This window comes from Aotus nancymaae, unplaced genomic scaffold (genome assembly GCF_030222135.1).
Source record: "Aotus nancymaae isolate 86718 unplaced genomic scaffold, 86718_ANA_hifiasm-v0.15.2.pri h1tg000012l, whole genome shotgun sequence".
Taxonomy (NCBI): Eukaryota; Metazoa; Chordata; class Mammalia; order Primates; family Aotidae; genus Aotus; species Aotus nancymaae.
Window position 1 is genome coordinate 16,460,001 of NW_026988423.1, and position 24,521 is coordinate 16,484,521.

Here is a 24,521-nt window from a genome sequence, read left to right on the forward strand (position 1 = left end):
CCAGCACTTTGGGAGGCTGAGGTGGGTGGATCACTGGAGGTCAGGAGTTCAAGACCAGCCTGACCAACATGATGAAACCATCTCTACTAAAATAAAAATTAGCCAGGCGTGGTGGCAGGTGCCTATAATCCCAGCTACTCGGACGGCTGAGGCAGGAGAATTGCTTGAACCTGGGAGGCGGAGGTTGCAGTAAGCCGACATGGAGCCAGTGCACTCCAGCCTGGGCAACAAAGTGAGACTCTGTGTCAAAAAAAAAAAAAAAAAAAAAGAATTATCTTCTTATCTCTGAGAACTCTTAAATCTTAATGGAATCTAATACATGGGAAAAATAGGGCTCCGTGGGAAGAAATTGTAAGAACCCTTACAAAGTTACTCCTTCAAATTATACTTTTTTCTGTTTTTTTGTTTGTTTGCTTATGAAAATCTCTAATTACAAAATGAGTTGAATAAATGAACTGGTTTAGCCATGTTGTATGCTGAAATTGAAGAGAAGCACAAACCAAAACTAGGTTTCAATTAAAATGTTTTGTATTTATAAAACAAAATGGAATAGAAGTATCAAACATGGTTCATTTTAACAAATACAGAAACATGGCTTTGATATCAGTTTCCAGGTTATGTTCCCCCAGTGGGTAAAAACTTGAGACACTAATGAGCCATGGATTCACCCACACCAGTGTGTACTCATTACCTCAATCATGAGACCTCCAACCTTTGTAAAAAGTGAGTGTGAGAACATTTGCAGTAAGAGGCTGAATGCAAAGCTATACTGGCTTTCAGTAGTTTTAGTAATTGCAGTACTATTTCCACCTAGCTATTTTGGCTCTGGCTAATCAGGCATTAAGTCGAGAATAAATAGATGAATAATATTTAGTTTTATTCTCCAACTTTCCCAATCCAAAATCTTTATAATAAATATTTAAATAAGGATAAAAATCTGTGAATCACAAGTCAAACCGGACTTTATGTAGAGTACTGAGTTGAGTAACAGTGCTGGTGCAAATTCTGGTTTTGCCACTTAGTAGCTTTGACCTTGGGGTGATTATTTACACTCTCTAGGCCTGGGTTTCCATATCTATTAAATACAACTCTGTTTTTCAGGAACAGATTATAGGGGTTGGTGATAATATTGGAGACAGGGAGGCGATGTAGGGTAATAGGTAAGCGTACGTGCTCTAAAGTCAGGATACCTGGGTTTGAATCCTGCCTCTGCCACTTACTAGTTTTGTGACCTTGAACATGTTTCCTGACTTCTCTCTTCTCAGTTTCCTTATCTGTAAAGGGAGAATGATGAAAGTTCATATCTTATAGTGATTATTGCTTGAGTTAATATTTGTAGGGTACTTAGAACAGTGCCTGGTGCATAGTGCTAATTAACTGAGTTAACTGTTCGTTAAATAAATTGTTAGGTAAAGCTCCTGGCACCGTGTAAACACTCAATACAAGGTAGCTATTATTTGTAGTCAATGTATAATTGATTCCAGGTGAAAACGAAGCCGTAAAATTTTAATGGCCATATAACCCTCTCAGCATGTTTTTTTAATTAAGGCTTTAAAGCCTTTTTAATACAAATCTTAAAGGAGCAAGGAAAGTTTTTCACATAGTCTCAATTGTCTCTGGTTAATGCAACTTAGTTTTTTGCTGAGAGAGACCTTAAATGTAATTAGTATTGTGTAATTAGCCTAATTCATCTGACCTGTACATCAGGAGTCACTTGTCTTTAGCCCAAGAGGAACACTTCCTATCTGATTTGAGGCAGTGGCCCATCATTGCTTCTAGCAACCTTCCTACTTACTAGATGACCTTGAGACAAATTTCTGTATGTATGATTTCAGATTTGTCCCCTAGAGCTGAAAAAGGATAGAAGAGGCAAAGATAGAAAAAAATACTTTAAAAAATGTTTTAATATTTTATATCTATTTGGAAAATATTTATTAGAAGTCTTCCATTTGTTATTCCCCTGCCACTGGCATTATGTAAAAAGTAAAAAGAGCTTTACATCAAAAAGCACAATGAAACTTTGTCTCCTTAAGTCCTACTTAGCATTGCTGGGGATATGGAAGATGGCTCAAAGGGTTCATTTTGGTTTGATTTTTTTTTTTTATTCCCCCTCTTCATTTTCCTTCCCCTTACTTCATTTAAGCTAAGGAAGATTATTTACTTGCTCGTTAGCTCATTGCACTCTCTAACTGGACAAATAGATGTCTTATGCTGGTCAGCAGGATCACGTTTCATCTCAACTGTAATGATTGTTCCCTTCCCTCCTGTCAGACAGGGAGAGTGACTGATGTTTGGAAATGAACTGTGCAACTGACCTTTACTTGCTGGTGGGCAACAAAGTATGCATTGACGTCATTGTTGGCTGATCCACATTCAGTTTGTGCAATGGGTCAGCTTCATCTCTATCACTCTCCACTTTTCATTTGTCAGCTTTCATTTCCTCATAATTGTCTTCTTCACTCCTATTATAATTACAAAGGATGTGTAACTCTTCATCAAAGCTGGGTAGCTGAATTCTACTGGTAATTTTAGAAACGAGGATAAATTTAACCCTAAAGCCATCTGCTGCTTTGTAGGAGGATTTTTTAAATTATAAATTAGACATTATAACACACTGCTGGAGATTAAAAATTGCCACAGTGGTGTTGATTCCTAGAAATCGTTTACTTTTTCTTAGCTTGAAGATAGGTTTTCAATGTTTTGTTTGCTTTTTTTCCTTTTTTAAAAAAAGTGACTTCGTTTAACCTAAGAATTTTCTTATTCAGTCTCCTATTTAAATAAAAATACTGAAAGTATTTAGCAAGTGTAATCTTTTGCAACAGTAAACATTGACAAACTGTTTAAATCTTTTCACCGCCTCTGTTTCATTCTCTGTTTTCTGGCTAGTCAGAGAGTGGTCTGGAGATAGCAGCATGAGCATCCCTTCATGGCTTGTTAGAAAGGCAGAATCTGAAGCCCATCCCTAAACGTACTGAGTCAGAATCCACACTTTAGCAATTTCCCCAGATGATCTATATGCATGTTAGTATTTGATTTATTTCATTATTTCATTCCAACAAACAGAATTCTCCACCTTGTACTTGGTTCCCATTAGACAATAATCATCAGAGGCAACTTATTTACTGTACACAAGACCCTCTTATTCCTAAAACATTGTCCCTTTGCTAATGATGTTTGGGCACTGATAATTTATATAATTTAGTGATGACAGTAATAATGGTTTGTGTTAGGATGATACAGGTCAGTCAGCGAACTTTCAAAATATAGAACAGAAAACAATAATGGCAGCTCTAGGGCTGTGTTCAGATATATCCTTGGTCTGCTGTTGCTGGTTAATTAAGTAAGAGATAGTTAGAGGACTCAGCTTTTGAGACCTAGCTGATGTTCATGAGAGTCGTTAACTGATCTGTAATTAAAGACTACCCCAAATCCTATCTTCTATAAATATTTCAGGCCATATAGAACCGAGGTGAGAGACTATGAATACAAATTAGAGAAGACTAAGGAGTCATGGTGCTCAATGCAATGTGGAATCCCTGAACGGAAGAGCAACACTGGGGACAAAACTGGTGAAATGTTAAGTCTGTGGTTTAATTAACAGTAGTGAATCGATGTTTTGATAATTGAATCTTAGTTTTCATAGTTATACTATAGGTATGCAAAATGTTAACATTAGAGGAAGCTCAGTGAAGGGTATGGGGAATTCTGAGTTTACTGTTGCAACTCTTCTGTAAATCTAAAAGTATTTCAAAATTGAAAGTTAACAAAAGTCAAAATGAAGCCAACATTGCATGGCATAAATGTTTTGCTTATAATAGCAAGCAAAATGTCAGAAGAACATAGCCATAGTTTTAGGTATTAACTTGCAGATCAGAGAATTAGAGAAGATATTAAACTAGAAAGATGTTTGCTTTCCAGCAGGGCTAGACTTGATGTGAGCCTGGCAGAGAAAGAAACGAATGCCCAAGTGATTGTTTTCATAATGCTTTCCAAAAATCAGATGATGATGTGGATAGAGTCTTATTATTTTGTGTTGTTGCAAGACTTCTGTGTTTGCAGAGTGGCTGACGTGTATGGAATGCAGATGCTTAATAAAGGAATGAATGAACTTGGTTAGTATGATGAAACATGAATATAGTCCATTTCATTTGAATAAATGGCAGTAAGAAATAAATCCTGCATTTTCATATTTCATCTCCCCCGCCGCCGGCATTTCACTATATGCATTTAGGCAGAAAGCTGCAGACTGGTAAAGCAAGTTATCTATATTCCTGTGAAGAAATTAAAAGGCTCTTAAGTGTCTTTTCCTGTCACTTCTTAATTCTGACAGTTATTAACTTGTTCAAAGATAACTGTTTTTGACGTGCCAGTGAAAGACATAAAGGTGGTGGTTAACAATGAAGGCTCGAAGTAGTTAAACTTGGTTTCTATTCCAGTGCTGCAAATTAGTAGCTAGCTGTATAACCTCTGGCAAAGTACTTAACTTTGTACCCCCACTTTCTCCTTAAATAAGGATACTTCATAGAACTACTAAGAAGAAGTTATCTTCAGAGAGCTTAAATCAGCTCCTGTTACATAGTAAAGCACTTTTAAAAGAGGTAGGAACAATATATTCATATAGCAAACTTTTATCAAGCAGCTGTTGTCTGCAGACGGTATACTGAGGTCTGAGAATACAGACTGTCATCCCCCATTCTCTGCTTCCGAGGAACTTAGTCTGATGGGATAGACAGATGAATAAAATAATAAATAATAATAGCAATGATAGCTTCTGTTTATTGACTACCTAATATGTTTCAATCACAATGTAATATCTATTTATATTACAACAACTTTATGAAATGTAAGTATTGTCCCTATTTTTCAAATGAGGAAACCAAGGCTCCAAGAAGTTAAGTAATTTATCCAAGATTGCATAGCTAATAGAAAACCCAGAATTTGATCCCAAATCTGCCTGACACGAAAGTCTTCCTTAACCCATTCTTCAGATGATTACAAATACAGTGTTTGGCAGGGAGCAGTGGCTCACACCTGTAGTCTCAGCACTTTGAGAAGCTAAGGCAGGAGGATCGCTCGAGCTGAGGAGTTTAAGACTAGCCTATACAACATAGTGAGACCTTGTCTCTACCAAAAAAAAAGAATTTTTTTTTAATTAGCCAGGCATGGTGGTATGAGTCTATGGTCCTAGCTACTTGGAAGGCTGAGGCAAAAAGATCACTTGAGCCTGGGAGATTAAGGCTGCAGTAAGCTGTGATTCATACCACTGCCCTTCAGCCTGGGCAACAGAGCAAGACTAGTCTCAAAAGAAGTTATAAATATAACATTTAAAGTGCTTTGACAAGGTCATAGAAGACCTCAGCACATGTAATATTGTAACAGCTTAGTGACCTTGCCTTTCAGTGTTTCTTTTAATTTTCCTTTAGACCCAAGTTTTAGATTCATATTACCTATAGAAAATAGAAATAGCTACTTAGTACTACTCATCTCATAAGTGAACAGGAAGCTTTCTTTGTGCTAGATTTGTAAAGCAGAAGTTGAAACTGAGCTACCACAGGTCCAGAGAAGCATTCCTGGCTCTTGTTCTCTTGCCTGTGAAGGTGTACCATGAGAGCCTAAGGCAATAAAGAGGCCAGGCTGCCTTCCTGACAGACCTCTGTCCCATTCACTCCTTTGAGTTTATTTCACCTGGTATGGGAAGTTCAGAATGAAGTGGCTCTGCAAGGGCTCCTGGAGATATTGAAACTTGCCAGTGAGGCCAGGTGCAGTGGCTCATGCCTGTAATCCCAGCACTTTGGGAGGCCGAGGTGGGCAGATCACGAGGTCAGGAGTTTGAGACCAGTCTGGCCTACATGGTGAAACCCCATCTCTACTAAAAATACAAAAATTAGCTGGGCATGGTGGCACTCGCCTGTAATCCCAGCTACTCAGGAGGCTGAGGCAAGAGAATGGCTTGAACCTGGGAGATGGAGGTTGTAGTGAGCTGAGATCGTGCCATTGCACTCCAGCCAGGGCGACAGTGCAAGACTCTCTCATAAAAACAAAAAGAAACAAAAAAAAACTTACCAATGAGCCAGGTGTAGTGGGTCACACCTGTAATCCCAGCACTTTGGGAGGCCAAGGCTTCAACCCAGGAGTTGGAGACCAGCCTGGGTGATACGGCAAATCCCCATCTCAACAAAAAATACAAAAATTAGGCGGGTGTGGTGGAGCACACCTGTGCTACTTGGGAGGCTGAGGTGCGAGGACTGCAGTGAGCTGAGATCATGCCGCTGCACTCCAGCCTGGACAACAGAGCAAGACCCTGTCTCAAAAAAAAAAAAAACAACAAAAAACAAAAAACCCAACCTTTCCAATGCTATTTGGAGGTACTAAAACTCATCCTGTGATTATGGTTTAAAGTGGAGCAATTATTGTATGTATTTCAGGCTCTCTGAACACGCATCCCAGAGCTTCTTGTGCTGCTTTATCCTGTGGGTGAAATTAACATTGGAACATAGTCCTTGACTCATTTAACATCTAGTCTTTGACTCATGAGAACATCTAGTTTTTGACTCATGGGAACATCTAGTCCTTGACTCATTTGAGAGTATGGTTTTTCTAGAAAATTAGAAATATATATCTGCATGTGTCCATGTGGGATATGATGTGTTAGGAGTAGTTAGTCATAGACGTGGTATTGTGAAGATAAGACCTTTCTCACAGACATTTTGGAAAGTGGACTGTGGAGCTGAGCTGAGGTTCCATTGTAAAGAGAGAACTCCCTGGCACCCCTTTGCCTCACACTCCTGAATACCAAAGGCAGACCACAGTGTTATTCACCAGTTTAGACTGTGTCTGAAGCTCTTTCTCTAGATGTACCCTCTTTTCTCTCCTGAACCCTTAAGCTCCCTCTAAACTTTTTCTACCCCTCCTATCTACTTTCTTGGGACCTTTTTCTCTGAAAGGCAACAGTTGGTGGTATGGTTTCACAGGAGGAGGAGAGCTGACCTTTCACGTCTACTATGCTCTGACATTTTACATTCTTAATCTCATGTAATCCTCACAGCATCCTATCTGGGTAGGTGAATTATCCCTATATTTATAGATATGGAAAAAATAACTTTCCTAGAGGACTTGAAGCTTGAAAGTGACAAAACTGGAAATCAGCTGTAGTTCTCATGACTCCATAGGTTGTACTCTTCCATGGAGCTGTGATGATTGTTACTGTTATTACTATTATCACTGCTTGCCACTAGTTTTTATGTTAGCGAGCTACGAGAATGCTTTGCCTAAGGTGTACATGTATGTATGGTCTCAAAGTAATGGAATGAGCTTATTTTAACACATTGGGCCCTTACAGCACCTGCTGACTAGGTATATTTATCACTTTACAGATGGGGAAACTAAGGCTCACAAAGACTGATCCAAAGTCACATAGCCAGTCAGTCTCTCTGGCAGTGGAGACTCAATCCTGTCTTTCTTGAGGCATCTCTTAAAGCCCACTATGCATGCAATACTGCACTCCAGTTGGGTGGAGAGCCAGTTCCTGTCACTGAGACAGTATTCTTCAGTCAGGAGTATGTAGCAACATAATACAGCATGAGTATACCTTAACAAAATAATAGGAATTTGTTTCTTTGGTAAGAACATGAGACTATAAAGGCTTAGCAAAAGGGTATAAACTTGCATTTACAACAATACTTACTAAGTGTTTAAATGCATATTGAAGGCCTCTGAGTAGTGTTTCCAGAGTGCATTCTGTGTATCAAAATTGTAGATTCAGTATAGCTAAGATTATAAGGAGAAGGCCACTAACTGTTTTGAACTATAATGCCACTGCAGTCTATAAATTAGTAAATAAGTAATGGTGATAGGTGGCTTGTGGCTGGGCTATATAGCTATCATATGTTAATGAGCTATTCAGATGGGTGTCTGCCTAAAACAGGATATGTGGACCGACACTTAGAAGGTTGTTACTTACGAAACACTACACTCAGTTGCCTTAAAGGGCAATATATCTGGGGTAATGGCAGCCAGTCACTCAGTTGTGTTTAGGTGAATATCTTAGAGTTTTACTCATTTGTTTCTTTCCTTATAGACCGTTTAAGATAAAGAGCTCTTTAGCAGTCATTGAGTAACTGAAGTTCTAAGATTATTGAATTCTAGTTGGTGGTCCACTTTAAGGCTGATTTTCTTTCAGCCTTAACACTCATGATATAAAGTCTTTTTCCAGTCTCTCACTTACTCTCTTTGGGAAGAAAACTTGATTCATTTACACATTTATTCAGCAACATTTATTGAGTACTTACTATTTGCTAGTCATTGTGCTAATGCTAGGGAAACATCACAACACAGATGCCATCCCAGTCCTCACAGTAAATAGTAGTGATATTGTTAATATAGCATATTATAAAATTTATTACAGAGAAATGCAGTATAGTTTGAGAGCATAGATGAAAGTAACATTTATTTCCATTCCAATAGATTTCGGTTTTGGAAATTTCTTTAAAACTGGTGAACTGCTGGCAACATGGTGTGGCAGCCCCCCTTATGCAGCCCCAGAAGTCTTTGAAGGGCAGCAGTATGAAGGACCACAGCTGGACATCTGGGTACTGCTTTGCTTTGCTGTGTTGTTAAATGCATCTATAATGATAATAATTGGTGCTCTGGCCCATCTTAGAAGCTCCTGGTACTTAACACATAAGCAGTATTTCATATTTTCCCCATCCTCTAGACTATAATTAGTCAGAGCATCTTGAAATGGATCCCTAGGAAAGAATTTCTAAGGATTGGTGTTATCATCCTAATATCAGCAGTAATTTAAAGTTAAGTAGTAATCAAAATGATCAAATTCAAATTCTTTGGTATTTACTATAAGATACTTATTGCGGCAGTCAGGGTTTTGGATTTTTTTCAAATTCTAAGAAAATAATAAATTCAGACAGGAATCTTTCAGTCCATATGATTTCAAGAGCCCTGAGGATGTTCAGGAAAACAAAGAGAGTTTGACCTTCTTGGTAGAAAAGTCTCTGCATTGTTTTCTTCCTTAGAGTATGGGAGTTGTTCTTTACGTCCTTGTCTGTGGAGCTCTGCCCTTTGATGGACCAACGCTTCCGATTTTGAGGCAGAGGGTTCTGGAAGGAAGATTTCGGATTCCATATTTCATGTCAGAAGGTAACAAATTGTTCATCTTACTAATGGTGTTTTACAGTGTTTGTGCTCCAAGTGAAATGGCCTAGGTAAAAGTTTCTTTTTTTCTAAGAGTTTGGGTGCCAAATAAAGTGACTGAGTCATTTTAAAAGCTATAGAAATAAGCACCCTCCTTTATGTAGGTGAGACAAGTTCCTGCCTTTGCTTGCAACTGAACACAGAACATTTCCCAGATTAAGAGCATCATGTCTTCTCATTGATTCTGGGTCTGTAAATGTCCCAGGTTTATTTTAGATTTAACGAAGCCAGATTCACCACCATTTTACTCCAATATGAAATGGATTTTATAAAATTAAAATTTTTTTAATTAAATAAAAAGCCAACTGGCAAAACTGCTAAATTCAAATGATATGCCATAATCCCTGTCTGTCATGTATTGAGATGTTACCTAGACAGCAATTAAGTTTACCCCTTAGTTTCATTTTTGGTTATCAGTCTTAACTTTTCTTTCTACTAACAGTAGAAATAATACTCTTCATAATTAAGAGCATGGATGTGAAGCCAGACTACCAGACTGCCTGGTTTTCATCCTGAATCCACCAGTTACTGGCCATATGAGTTTCACAAGTTTTATCTCCTCTCTGTGCTTCAATTTCCCCATCTATAAAATGGAAATAACAATAGCTCCTATCCTAGGGATATTATAAGGTTTAATTAATCTGTCAGCCAGGGGTGGTGATTTATACCTATAATTCCAGTGGTTTGGGAGGCCAAGGCGGGTGTATCTCTTAAGGCCAGATATTAGAGACCAGCCTGGACAATATTGCAAGACCCTGTCTCTACCAAAAAGAAAATTTTTTTTTTCAATTAGCCAGGTGTAGTGGCATGCACCTATAGTTCTAGCTACTCAGGAAGCTGAGGCAGGAGGATTGTTTGCAGTGAGCTGTGATTGCATCACTGCATTCCAGCCTGGGCAACAGAATGAGACCCTGTCTCTAAAAATAATAATAATTAATAATCATAATCTATGTAAAGAACTAGTATAGCGCCTGGCTTATAGTAACAGGAGGTTGGCTTATGTGTGAGTGAAGAGAATCATGTCAACTCAGAGAATATGCTAGTGCTCAAAGTTGCAGCAGTGTAGTTTTCTTGGTGTAATCCAAAGTAATAATATTTTACATACACTTTTCTCAGCTGCAGTGATGTGGAAGAGAGCAGCAGCCCATTGGAGAGCTCTTTGCCTCTCCTACATAGCCTTAGTATATCAGCATTAGATATGACCAAGGATCAATTTATTATTTGCTTGTTCTAGGAATGAGGCTTATTTCATTTCTTTAGTGGAAATCAAATTCTGTTTCTAGATATTTTCAGTTGCAAAATTCAGTACAAAGTTTCATTTAGCCCAGAATCTGATAGACCTACACCCTCTTGTTTTTCTTAAGTATTTGTTCACCATGTGAACTTGACAAATTTAAGTAGCCTGTGTGTATTCATTTATTCATTTGACCTTCCATTTTCCAGTAGAAGATACAAAGATTAACAACCTTGTACAAAGTCACATGAGTCAAGTGATAACCCTGAAGTGCAAGGTGATTTATGTGACTTTTGTAACATTATGTTTTCTGTAGATTGCGAGCACCTTATTCGAAGGATGTTGGTCCTCGATCCATCCAAACGGCTAACCATAGCTCAAATCAAGGAGCATAAATGGATGCTCATAGAAGTTCCTGTCCAGAGACCTGTTCTCTATCCACAAGAGCAAGAAAATGAGCCATCCATCGGGGAGTTTAATGAGCAGGTTCTGCGATTGATGCACAGCCTTGGAATAGATCAGCAGAAAACCATTGAGGTAAAGTGATCAGAGATTTGACTAAAGGTATTTCAGGGTTCTGCTGCACTTAGTTACTTGAAATTTCATGCTCACACCTGTCATGCTGGTCTTTTAGCACATGTATCCCCAGCGCCTAGGCGTACTGTCCAGTGTTCCCTATGGATGATATCAGACTCTATTTATATTTGCTTTTATCCAGCTTCTTAAATTCCTTTCTTTGCCCCATCTGCCAAAATATTCAAGAGGAGGCATTTATAAAAGACCCAGAAAAGGCAGAGATGGAAGCTTAACAAATACAAGGTAGAAAGTTTCTTCCACGATGAAGCATGAAGTTTTACATAGGTATTTAACTAGTTTCTATGGAATGTAAATGTGCAGATAGGCAAAGGGCCAAGCAAGAAACAAGAAGGGTAGGTATCAGGTTTAAGAAAGCCAGGGGATTTAGATTGTGAACTGGAGAAACTAAGAAGGCAAAAACAGGTGGGCTCCTGATTTGGAAATATTAGGGGTCACAGAACTGCAAAGGTCATGAACCTGGAAAATTCCTCTTGGCTTTTATTTCTGTCCTCAAATAGTTAGCATGCTTATAGGATATACATATTTCTAATACTGCTACAATAGTAAAAAAGCAAATGGTGCTTTTGAGGAAGAAACCTAACAAGAAAGAATATCAAATGCCGCCTTGTTTCCTGTGAAACACCAAGGCTCCAGACTGTGCTGCCTCCCCCCAACCCACGTAGCCATAAGTGAAACCAGGCTGACTCTGCTTCACTCACTGTGTGCTCAGTGATGTTTTGCTGTACTTGTCCATGAAGTATGTCCAGAGCAGTAGCTGGGCATGCCGATTCCACTGACCTGTGATTTTTGCTGAGAGTGCTCTGCATCCTGGTGCCCTGCACAGCACCCATGCTGACTGTCAGGTGGAATTGGAAGCCAAAGGAGCAGTTGTTTCTCTGTTCCCTCAGTATCTGGGAAAGCTGGCAGGCTAGAGATGTGAATATTTGGGAAGCAACTTTATTTTCAAGGTTTTAAGAGGGTGGGACTGCAAAAACAAGAGGAAAAAATTACCTAAGAACGGAGACATAGTGTCTCTTAATTTAGCATCCAGATGTCATTCTCCAGCCCAAAATAATCATCAGAAAGTTCTCCACATACTTGAACCATTCACTTCAGAGTTTGCAATGGTCCGGATTTGTGTTGAAGCTATGGAATTAGAGCCTCGGGCTCAGGTTGCTAATTTACCTTACCCTCTAACAGCTATGAGATGAGGCCATATGACAGCACTGGGGAATGTCTATGTGATGGCAGAAAAATAAATGGATCTTGTTCATGTAAAAGGGCTGGTCAACGCACTTAAAAGGATCATCTTTATATAATTAATTCTAGACACTTGAAGTTTTCTGCCTTCCAGTCTCAGTTTTGGAGCAGCTTTCATCTTGAGGCATATTTTGGTTTTCACCCTATTTTTAAGAACACACAATTTCATTCCTTTTATTTTTTTAGGCATGTATAGATCATTGCATTGGTCTTTACAGTTATCTTTACCACTTGTTTTTTCTTTCAGTCTTTGCAGAACAAGAGCTATAACCATTTTGCTGCCATTTATTTCTTGTTGGTGGAGCGCCTGAAATCACATAGGAGCAGTTTCCCAGTGGAGCAGAGACTTGATGGCCGCCAGCGCCGGCCTAGCACCATTGCTGAGCAAACAGTTGCCAAGGTAATGCCCCCTTAGCTGACAGTCTTATCTGTGCATGTGCCTGTTCACGTTTGACAGATTTTTCTTCTTAAAGTACAAAGGGTTAGGATTTCATCCTCTACACTCTGTTTTTCTGTAAAGTTTCTGCCTGTCATTCACTAGATTCTCAGATGTTTTAGCACTTTCTCATTTTTAAGAGTTAACTTTATTTCAAGCAATTTTTTAAAAGAGGTGTTTCTCTTTTTTATCATTCACTATGTTGAGAATTACTGTAACTAGCCTGTACATTCAATTCCATTTCACATTTTTATTGCAGATTTACCACACGTGAGCTTCTATTCTTAGACACTGTTGGGGTAGGATATATAAAATACAGTCACTGCCCTCAGAGACATCATGCTATAGAAGTGAAGTAAGATGAGATCATAAACAACCATCATTCAAAATAGGGAAAGATGGGTGCTGTAGCAGAGCCAAGGACCGGGTGCGGGGGGCACATCTGAACAGGGGAAATGGCATGTAAGACAGATCTCCACAGATGGGTAGGACTTGGTGAGTGGTGAATTGAAGCATTGTTGTGAAGAGTTTTGAAAGCCAAGGTAAAGAGTTTACTTATAATTCAGGAAGGAACAAGGACGTGCTGAAGGCTGCTAAGCTGAAAAGGGATATAATTCTATCCATGCTTTAAGCTAATTAATCTGGTAGCATTAGGAAGGATGGGTTAGGTAGAGAAAAGAAGAAATTTGGAGAGAGCAGTTGGGAGAGTTTTATAGTAGAGACGAGAAATACTGATGGCTTAAACTAATTGGAAACTAAACTTAAACTAATTGGCACTGTTGGAAATAGAAAAGAAGGGGCAAGTATAAGAACCGTTTCAGAGGTAGACTCTGTATGAAGTTAGCAGTGGTTTGGAGAGGCAGCTCAGGGTGGTGGTTAGAAGCAGGGACTCTAGAGCAAATCCCAAATTCTGTCACTTCCTGCTATGTGACATTTTAAGTTTCTTAAGGTCTTTTTGTGCCTTGGTTTCCCAAGTGTGTAATGGAAATAATAATAGAATGCTGTGACAATTAAATTAGTTAATATTTGTGAAATACTGTATGCCTGGCACATAGTAAGTGCTGTGTAAATGCTTGTTAGATAAAGAAATAAATAAATGTTGGGGAGGAAGGGACAACAGAATTTAGAGATTACTCTGTTCTTGAGCCAGGACCTGAGAATATAGGGGTGGCATTAACTCAGTTGTTTAGGAGGAAGATGTGGATCTTGATTCAAGGAGAGAGGCTGGGGTTAGAGATTTGGGAATTAACCATGTAGAGGTTGAAAAGAATAGTTGGTTAGTATGCTCTATTGACATTCCTGTCCACTTCTGTGAGTAACTGACTTTGTTCAAAGTAAAAATAAGGGCAGAAGACTTTTACTTTTGTATTTCTTTGGCAGTTTTACAAGATTTACAGGAGTATAATAAAATTTTGCATTGGCATCTACAGAGTATGTTTTTAAAAAGGAAATTAAATCTTAATTTTAGTAGGTAAATGGTATATTTTGTTATACATACTTTATATATAAAATGTGAGTATTGATACAGATATGAGTAAAATAATGTATGAATATAGTGTCAGACACTTGAGTTAGAGTATCTTTGAGCACTTGGAAATCTTCAAAGTTGAGTGGTATTGCTTTCAAGACAGAGAAAGGAGATAAAATGAACAACATGTAAGATGCCATGGAACCCCTTCCTTCTTGCAAATACCACTAGACAAAAGGATAGGAAGCTGGAAAGCCCCCAGGGCCAGCAGGCTTTCCCTGCCAAGTCTCTTTATTCTTCTTGACATTACACAAGTGAGGGAGTGGTGAGGGGTTACATAAACAGTTGTTCCTGAGCACGTGCATGTGTTATTGTACACGATATCCTTTCACGTCTAGACTATGAGCAAATTCCCTAGGATATCTCAAATTATATTTAATTTGGCTTAGAGTTCAGATACGTAACATGGCTCTTATGTTCGATAACTTTTTAAATTACTAAGCACTGTTCGATAACTTTTTTAATTACCAAGCACTCTGTGTCCTTTTTACTTGAGGCATTGACCCAAGTCTCAGTGGAAGCTACTTAGTGTAACTGAAAATGCATCTACTTCAAATGGAGTCTTTGGTGTTCAGTCACATGCTTGCCTGAGAGCCTTCTGCATGCCGAGCAACAGGCTCCCTCCCCTCAGAGATTTCACATTTTGAGTTTTAATGTTGAAGTTGTTAAAAAATGGATTTCAGTTTTTATGGGTATAAATGTTTTTATGGGTATAAATGCCTAAAGTTTTAGTAAAGCCTTCTCACTTTGATTCTTTTGGTGTTCTAATTTTTTTTAAAGAAGTGGCAAATCACTTGTTTCTTGATATAGTAGCAAGAAATTGAGAAAATAACATGATTCAGTTAATAGAAAGTTAACATGAGCCGTGGAATCATGCAGACCTCGGGTTCCACACCAAGCTGAGTGAGTTCGGGCAAGTCAGCATCTTTGACCTCCTGTGCCCGTAAATACAAAGTGAGAACAGTAATATGTACTTTGTTAGATTGCTACCAAGATAAAATCAGTTAACCTATACCAGGAGTTCAGTTAGGTAAATAGAGCACTTATGTGCCAGGCACAGTCCTAGCCACTATGGCTTCAGAAGTACACAGGAAACAATCCCTCCCCTTAAGAAGTTCATAGTCTAGCTACAAAGTACCCAATACGGCCAGGCACAGTTGCTCATGCCTATAATACCAGCACTTTGGGAGGCCAAGGCGAGCAGATCACTTGAGCTCAGGAGTTCGAGACCAGCCTGGGCAACACGTTGAAACCCCATCTCTACTAAAAATAGAAAAATTAGCCAGGCATGGTGGCATGTGCCTGTAATCCCAGCAATATGGGAGGCTGAGGCAGGAGAATTGCTTGAACCTAGGAGGCAGAGGTTGCAGTGAGCCTAGATCACGCCACTGCACTCCAGTCTGGGTGACACAGCAAGGTTCTGTCCTAAAAAGTAAAAAATAAAACATAAAAAAAATTCAGTGCCCAGTGTTATTATTTAGACAACAGTGGGATTCCCATTTTAGATCTGGAGTGCTTATGTTTGCTGTATAACAGGCAGGAAGTATTAGAACTAATTGAGTTCAGACTATTTAGAAAAAATATGTCATATCTTTTTCTCATAAATTCTAGCCACTAGTTTTGGTGGGGTTTGGGGGGAGGTTTTGTTTTGTTTTTGAGATGGGTCTCACTGTCACCGAGGCCGGAGCACAGTGGCAATCACAGCTCACTGTAGCCTCAACCTCCTGGGCTCAGGCAATTCTCCCACCTTAGCTTCCCAAGTAGCTGGGACCACAAGTGCATGCCACCATGCCCAGCTAATTATTTTTTTATTTTTTGTAGAGATAAGGTCTTGCTATGTTGCCTAGGCTGGTCTTGAACTCCTGGGCTCAAGCGATCCTCCTACCCTGGCCTCCCAAAGTGTTGGGATTGCAGGATCTGATGAAGGTCACACAATTTAGTGAGGCACCACACCTGGCCTAACCACTAGTTTTTAACAGTTCTTCCACTGCAAGTTTCCACCATCTGTAAACAAACAAGAATGAAATAATTACCTCCAATTCTTTAATTACTGTTTAGAGTTTGCCCTTCACAGCTATAGGAAAAAGCGTTAGACTTGTTTGCTAGGGTTGCCACAACAAAATACCACAGACCTAGTGGCTTAAACAACAGAAATTATTTTCTCACAGTTCTGGAGGCTGGAAATCAGGATGAAGGTGCCATGAGTGTTGCTACCTGGTGAGGCCTCTCTTCTTGGCTTGTAGCTGGCTGTCTTTTCACTGTGTCCTCACATGACTTTTTTTCTCTGCCAAAGTGTGGAGAGAAAGATCTCTGATGTCTCTTCCTCCTCTTAGGAGGACACCCACTGTGTGCGAGCAGGGCCCCACCCTTAGGACCTCATTTAACCTTAATTAACTTCTTCAAGGCCCTGTCTCCAGATATAGCCACATTAGTGGTGAGGGGCTCAACTTGTGAATTTTGGCAGGACACAATTCAGGTCATAACAAGTATTTGTCTATTGGGATAGTTACGATTTTCCCATAGGAAAGAACATTATTGTCATTTTAATGGTTCTGGAAAGCACAAAGTCCAAAGAAGAGATTCAGAGCAATAAACTTGTGTTCTAAAAAGTTATCTCAATTGGTTGGACATAACCATTGCGTATTGACACTCTTAAAGAATGTCTTGGCCGGACGCAGTGGCTCACACCTGTAATCCCAGCACTTTAGGAGGCCAAAGTGGGCGGATCCTGGGATCAGGAGTTCGAGACCAGCCTGGCCTGCATAGTGAAACCGCATCCCTACTAAAAATACAAAAAATTAGCGGGGCATGGTGGAGCGCACCTGTAGTCCCAGTTACTCGGGAGGCTGAGGCAGGAAAATTGCTTGAACCTGGCAGGTAGAGGTTGCAGTGAGCCGAGATCATGCTATTGCACTCCAGCCTGGGCAACAGAGCGAGACTCTGTGTAAAAAATAATAATAAAAAAAATAAGAATATCTTGATAATATCTGCTTCCTGGGATATTAATTGACCATCTGTTAATTTAATATATTCTAATGAGCTATGTAATGCTGAGCATGCCATTTGTATATTTATACCCTGTCTTGTTCCTAAAAGACTTCCTTAGTCCCCTCAGTGATTGCAAGACTCCTAAAACCCACCATATTTCCTAGGAAGTGATTGCCACAACAAAAAGCATTTTTCCTTTATTCTATCCGTTATTCCTTTAACCAGGTTCACAGTCAGTTGTAGCAGTCCAGGTAGGATGTGAAAGCTATCAAGGACAACGTGCTACGCTTGGTCTGGCACAGCAGCGTCCAGCCATTTAAAGCGTCCGAGCTAGTGAGAGTCAGGGACTGAGAAGGAGCATCGTGTCATAGTTGGCACATGGGCATCTCATTTCCATACAACACCCTCGGTCATGCTTTGCCCTAATAATTTAGACTGCCTTCATGGAGATGGAGCAGTGTAATAAAGTTGGGAAGTAGAAATCAATCTTCAGTTTCATCCTTTGATTGAAAAGCTAATGATGGGGGTAAGAATAATGTAGCAAATATACTTTAGTGGGAAGTTTAAATTTTACATAGTGACTAGATAAAAATTTTACATAGTAGCTAGATAAATTGATTTAAATTCCTGATGTTTGAAAGGAAAAAGTTGTTTAACTTCAGAAGTGGCACACAATATAAGCTTGAGGAATAACAATACAAGGAAAGCTATTTCTTTCTCACACTCTCAATGGCATGCAGTTTTTTGTTTGTATGTGTGTTTGTTTATGTGTTTGTTTGTTTGGGGGCATCCATACCATACTGACACTTCGCTAATGTGACTTTATTCTTTATCTTATACAGTATAGCCAATGATATTAATATTGGAATATACCAAATATAAAATATGTTGAAAATATATTCAGAGTATATGCAAATATAAAGTATATTTCTAACATACCCTCCATCCTTGAAAACCAGCAACCTGAGATTCTAACTGGAAACCCTTAGTATCTTAGAACGAGACTGCATTCATTTGCAGTCTGATTCTTATATTCTTGTGGTCAATTGGAGGCTTTAGGAAGAAGAGGAAAGAAAGAATTAATGTTACTGACTTAAGCACATTACATGTTACCTTTTACAATCCTGACTTCACTGTGACGTTGGCATTGTGCTCTTTCAAAGTTGAAGAAGATAAGTTTCAGAAAAGTTAGGAAACCTAATTAAGGTCACACAATTTGTAAGTGATGGAGCCAGGAATCAAACTCAGGTCTTGGGAGAGGAGAAGCTAGAATCTTATACCATTTTGTCCCTTTGATTTGTTTGAATTTAAAATTCACCGTCCTATATCCCTTGAAATAACTATAGCCGGTAAAATATAGCCGTCCTTCTGCCTTTTACAGTCTCGTATGATGATTGTTTTCTCAGATGTTGTGTAGTGTCTGTTATGTTCAAAACATCTAATAAATTATTCTGGTAGTTCTGAAGGATGGTGATGAAAGGATCATTCAGCAGCTTTAAAATCAATCTTTGCCAGTTGTCATAAGGAAAGATTCTCTTTTAAATGATTTTTTAAAAGAAGCATTTGTAATGCTTGTTTCCCTAGAGTAGTTAACAAAGGAGACGTGAGAACAGACTTCAAGCCATCAGGAGCTTTCTATAGTAGGCTGCCTTCAAAAACATAACTTGCAGTCAGCGTCTCTCCTTCCACTGGGCCAAGAGGCTGAGTCCAGGCTGTGCATCTCCTTGAAGGAAGGAAGATGTTCCTATCACCCCATGTGACTGCTGCTTCCCTTTCTTCCTTTTCGCATACGCCCTTGCCAATAAATGTATATCATCTCACCTACACCAAAAGGCGGGTGGGGCGGGCAGAGACAGCACTGACTTCAGTGTCCCTTGTATTGTAGTTACCTGTGGGGATGTGTGTATATCTGTCCCTGGTTCAATTTTGAGCTCCTAGGACTTTTCTTTATCTGTCTGGGTATTATATTTAAAGAAAGAGACAAATAGGTTTGTTGAATTGAAATTAGGAAGATTCTTGATTCCTCACAAAAGCTAGCTTTCTTGTCACCTGCATGAAAGTTAAGCATCCCCTCACGAGGCAGAAATGAAATTCTGTACAACCTCTTTCAGAGAAACTGATTGCTGAGTCTGCTTCACTACCTGCACCATATACATATTTCACCAAATCTTTCTGGAGTTTCCAATAAATAAATATTCATTCTTTAATTGCCACGGAAGAATTATTTTATTCTTAGAACTTTGTGTATTTATAGAGAAGGTTGATTCATGTTCCCAAACTGTCTGTTCTTGCCATATTTACAGGCACAGACTGTGGGGCTCCCAGTGACCATGCATTCACCCAACATGAGGCTGCTGCGATCTGCCCTCCTCCCCCAGGCATCCAACGTGGAGGCCTTTTCATTTCCAGCATCTGGCTGTCAGGCGGAAGCAGCATTCATGGAAGAAGAGTGTGTGGACACTCCAAAGGTACAGCTATGTTTGAGATTCTCAGAGCTTGCAGTTTGGCGAGAGATTTCAGTGAATCTTTACTGAACTTTTATCATTTCCTTACATCACTTGGGAGTGATGTTTCTGTGGAGAAAAACCTAAGAACAGGAGCCAGGCTCAACTCTTGTCAGTGTCTATCATTTGACATTACATCATTCGTCAGACCTCGTGGACTTCTCTCTGAAAATCCCTCCTCATCTTTCTCCCTTTGTAATTCCTTCTCTCTTCAAGTTTCCAGATCTTTCACAAGTGTTTGGCCTCTTTTTTTTTTTCCTAACAAACTAATTCTGAAAACAAAAAATTAACTTTCATGCCAAATTGGACTTTGTCTATTTGATTACTATTGCCTCTCTTCTGCTTAGAATACTTTAGGTACAAAATGATGGGCCATCTTTTGTGATCAGTTATACATCTTTTTTTGTCCAATTTGGAAATGTTTAAAAGTTAGTATGCTGGGCCAGGCGCAGTGGCTCACGCCTGTAATCCCAGCACTTTGGGAGACCAAGGTAGGCGGATCACGAGGTCAGGAGTTCAAGACCAGCCTGGCCAATATGGTGAAACCCTGTCTCTGATAAAAATACATAAATTAGCCAGGCGTGGTGGCAGGCACCTCCAATCCCGGCTACTCGGGAGGCTAAGGCAGGAGAATCGCTTGAACCTGGGAGACCGAGGTTGCAGTGAGCCGAGATCATGCCATTGTACTCTAGCCTAGGCAACAAGAGCAAGACTCTGTCTAAAGAAAAAGATATATATATATATATTATGATCGGCCCCTTAAGGAAGTATAAATCAGAATGAGACCAGAAAGAGGCAGGGGAAGTTGCTTTTAGCTGTTTGATCAGGAAAGTCCGGGTTAGCTGTCAGAACTGGGGGATTAAGAGGCAGGTAGACCCAGGATGGTGGTTAGAAACTGGGGGTGTGGCATGATGTCTACGGTAGAGGCAAAACTAATAAAAGCAAGTACTAGGGAAGCCTAAGTCCATCTCCATAGCAGGGGATTCAGATGGTCTGAGGAAAAGGGCATACGCTGGGAAGCTGTGTGAAATAAAGATGGAAGAGGTTAGCATTGAATGACAAGCCAAGAAATTTAGATGTTTTCTCTAAGTGAGTGCTTTCAATGTGGGGGTAGGTCTCAATATCAGTTGAAACAACTGAAGGACCAATTGTTAGGGTAGCAGGAGACTGTTGAAGATATTTGAGCAAGGAAGCTCTGTGATCCATGTTGCACACCAGAAAATCAGCCTGCAAGTCACACTGTGTGCACCGGAGCATGGGAGAGACTGGTGACCAGGAAGACAGGTTAGAGCGCGTGTCCAGGAGGGAGGTGATGGGGCCTGAACTAGGATAGTATGGCCATGAACCCAGGGGGGAAGGGATGACAGAAATGAGATGCTGCAGATAAAATTGATAGAATATTGAGGTCTAGGGAGAAGTCCAAACCAATAACAAGATTTTGAGCCTAGATGGAGGGTGAGAGGAATGGGGAACTAAAGGCAGGGCAGAGTCAAGAAGGCTGACCATGAGTTCAGCCAGGTGTCGCCCGAAGCAGGCAGCTTGGTGCAAGGCTGCCACAAGCCGGTGTGGAGCGAGTTGTTGACCTCGAGGATTTAGCATCTGGGCCCCTGAAGACAAGTCCACTGCCTGGGGGCAGTCTTTCTTCCCTGCCTGTGGTTGCTACTACAGTCCCACTCGGAAATTTAGACATAAATTAGGGCAGTGTCATTCATTTATTTTAAAGATATAATTCCCTCAAAAGAATTAAAATGCAGTTGACTGAAGGCCTGTCTGTGAGGGCATCAGGCCTAAAACACAGACTGGGCACTGACGGCTGTATTATATAGGGCAAGCTATTTTTAAAGCTTGTGATTGTTACCGTAGCCAGGAAACAGGCAGGAAGTGAATGATTTTGCAAAAGATATAGACAGGAGCTAGATGGTATATGTGCATTTGTAGGAAGAGCAGTGCCACGCTGGAGCTGGCCACCCACACAGGCAGTGCCACGCTGGCACTCAGCCAGGCCATAGACATCCTCCGGGCTTCTTTGTGGACTGTTTTATTTATGTCAGCAAAACTGCTTGTCCCTCTTCCCTCCCTAGGACCTCTTTTTCGGGGCCCATAAATAAGTACACGCACGCACAGAAAAACTATCAGCTAGAGACACGGTTCCATTTTTATTGATACTGCTTCCTATGCATTTACTGTAACACCCGTTTGTTGTTTTCTGATTGATGCTTCATAGCTGCATGTATTGATGCTTTCATTTCTCCTTTCAACTGGGGACAGGTTTGTACATCTCAAAGAGACTTCAGTTCTCCTTTCCTCCCAGAAACCTTCAGTGCTTAAAACTGTCAGTAAAATCCCTTAGAGAGTCTGAATGGAAACTTTGGTTTGCAGTTTCAAAAAAAAATAGTGTCTTTCTGAGATAGTCACCCAACTCTAGGTAAGAATGGTTGGATCAGGCACTCCAAACAGGAACTGAGATCCACAGGTGTCATGGCCATATGGGAGGGCAGATGCATAAACCCTGCAGAATAAATCTTTCTCCTTTGAGTGGTTTTTTTTTCTCGAAATAATGAATTTTTTATACACGAATATACACACACAGGAGTCATTTTTAGCTTCTTTTTTTTTTTTTGAGGCGGAGTCTCACTCTTGTCACTCAGGCTGGAGTGCAATGACTCAGTCTTGGCCCACTGCAACCTCTGCCTCCTGGGTTCAAGTGATTCTCCTGCCTCAGCTTCCTGAGTAGCTAGGATTACAGGTGCCCACCACCACACCGGGCTAAGTTTTGTACTTTTGGTAGAGACGGGGTTTTGCCATGTTGCCCAAGCTGGTCTCAAACTCCTGACCTCAGGTGATCCGCCTGCCTCGGCCTCCCAAAGTGCTGGGTTTACAGGCGTAAGCCACCACACCCAGCCCATTTTTAGCATTTTTATTAGAACTATAATAAAAGGATTTTCCGGATTACCCCCTTCATAGCTGAATAGTGGAAGGGAAGTGTGAGGGTAAACCCTGAAAATGCAGGTATAGTAGAGGTGTTTCGTGTCTACTTAAATTTTTTAATAACTTTTTTTATGACAAAAGTAGTACATATAAGGTCTGAAAAGGATATACATCTGGCAGGGCACGGTGGCTCATGCCTGTAATCCCAGCACTTTGGGATGCTGGGTGGATCACCTGAGGTCAGGAGTTTGAGACCAAATTGGGCAACATAGCAAACCCCAACTCTACTAAAAATTAGCTGGGCATGGTGGCGCTCATCTGTGATCCCAGCTACTTAGGAGGCTGAGGCAGGAGAATCGCCTGAACCCAGGAGGCGGAGGTTGCGGTGAACCGAGATCACACCACTGCACTCCAGCCTGGGTGACAGAGCAAGACTCTGTCTACAAAAAAAAAGAGAAAAATCAGATAAATGAAAAATCAGGTCATTGTTTTCTAGCTGTCTGAGGATAAAATTGAATTCAGCAAACATTTTGTAACAAAAGACATAATTCCTATTGTAGTCTAGATGAGAAAATAAATGTATAAACTGACAATTTTAAGTAAAACCGTGAATTGAGGGGTACTGCCGGGTGTTTTGAGTGACTCAGTAAAAATATTAAGGAAAAAAAAAACCTGCTTGAAGAGAAACACTGAACAGCCAGCCGACAGAATGAGAGAACATTTTTTCAATCTATCCATCTGACGAAGGGCTAATATCCAGAGTCTATAAAGAACTTAAACAAATTTACAAGAAAAAAGCAAACAACCCCATTAAAAAGTGGGCAGAGGACACAAACAGACACTTATGAAAAGAAGACACTATGCGGGCAACAAACATGAAAAAGAGCTTAACATCACTGGTCATTAGAGAAATGCAAATCAAAACCACAATGAGATACCATCTCACACCAGTCAGAATGGCCATTATTAAAAAGTCAAGAACAACAGATACTGGCCTGGTTGCAGAGAGAAAGGAACACTTTTACACTGTTGGTGGGAGTGTAAATTAGTTCAGTCATTGTGGAAGACAGTGTGGCGATTCCTCAAAGATCTAGAAGCAGAAATCCCATTTGACCCAGCAGTCCCATTACTGGGTATATACCTAAAGGAATATAAATCATTCTATTATAAAGATACATGCACGAGTCTGTTCGTTGCAGCACTACTCACAAGAGCAAAAACACGGAATCAACCCAAATGCTCATCAATGATAGACTGGGTAAAGAAAATGTGGTACATGTACACCATGGAATACTATGCAGCCATAAAATGGAATGAGATCATGTCCTTTGCAGGGACATGGATGGAGTTGGAAGCCATCAGCAAACTAATGCAGGAACAGAAAACCAAACACCACATGTTCTCACATATAAGTGGGAGCTGAATGGACACATGGAGGGGAACACCACAAACTGGGGCCTATTTGGGGGGGCGGGGGAGGGAAAGCGTCAGTAAGAATAGCTAATGTATGCAGGGCTTAATTACCTAGGTGATGGGTTGATCTGTGCAGCAAACCACCATGGCACACATTTACCTGCACATCCTGCAGATATACCCTGTAAGTTAAAAGTTGAAGAAGGAGGGGAAAAAAAAAGAACCTGCTTGTATGGCTTATCCTATAAGAAATGTCTGGTAAAATTTTGATGGAGGCTGTAAGTGTAAGGATGCTCAGTAGATAATGACTTAATGATCTTTTCTCTGTTGGTTTATTCATTTCTAAACCATTCTTGGCTAGTTTTAGAAAATTATATTAGTAGACAGTTAAAGAACTTAGAGGTATGAATATAAGTTCTCAAATAGCCATTCTTTCTTACAGGGAAA

General features: G+C 40.0%; 1 protein-coding gene across 1 annotated transcript in view; it reads left to right on the forward strand.

Annotated features, from left to right (window-relative positions):
* The window catches only part of SIK2 (salt inducible kinase 2), a 121,306-nt gene that overhangs the window by 89,718 nt on the left and 7,067 nt on the right, over window positions 1-24,521 (forward strand). The window contains exons 5-9 of the mRNA XM_012470542.2: window positions 8,464-8,588; window positions 9,030-9,153; window positions 10,758-10,978; window positions 12,525-12,677; window positions 19,533-19,697. Coding sequence (XP_012325965.2) covers window positions 8,464-8,588; window positions 9,030-9,153; window positions 10,758-10,978; window positions 12,525-12,677; window positions 19,533-19,697 — 788 coding nt within the window. The remainder of the gene's footprint in view (window positions 1-8,463; window positions 8,589-9,029; window positions 9,154-10,757; window positions 10,979-12,524; window positions 12,678-19,532; window positions 19,698-24,521) is intronic.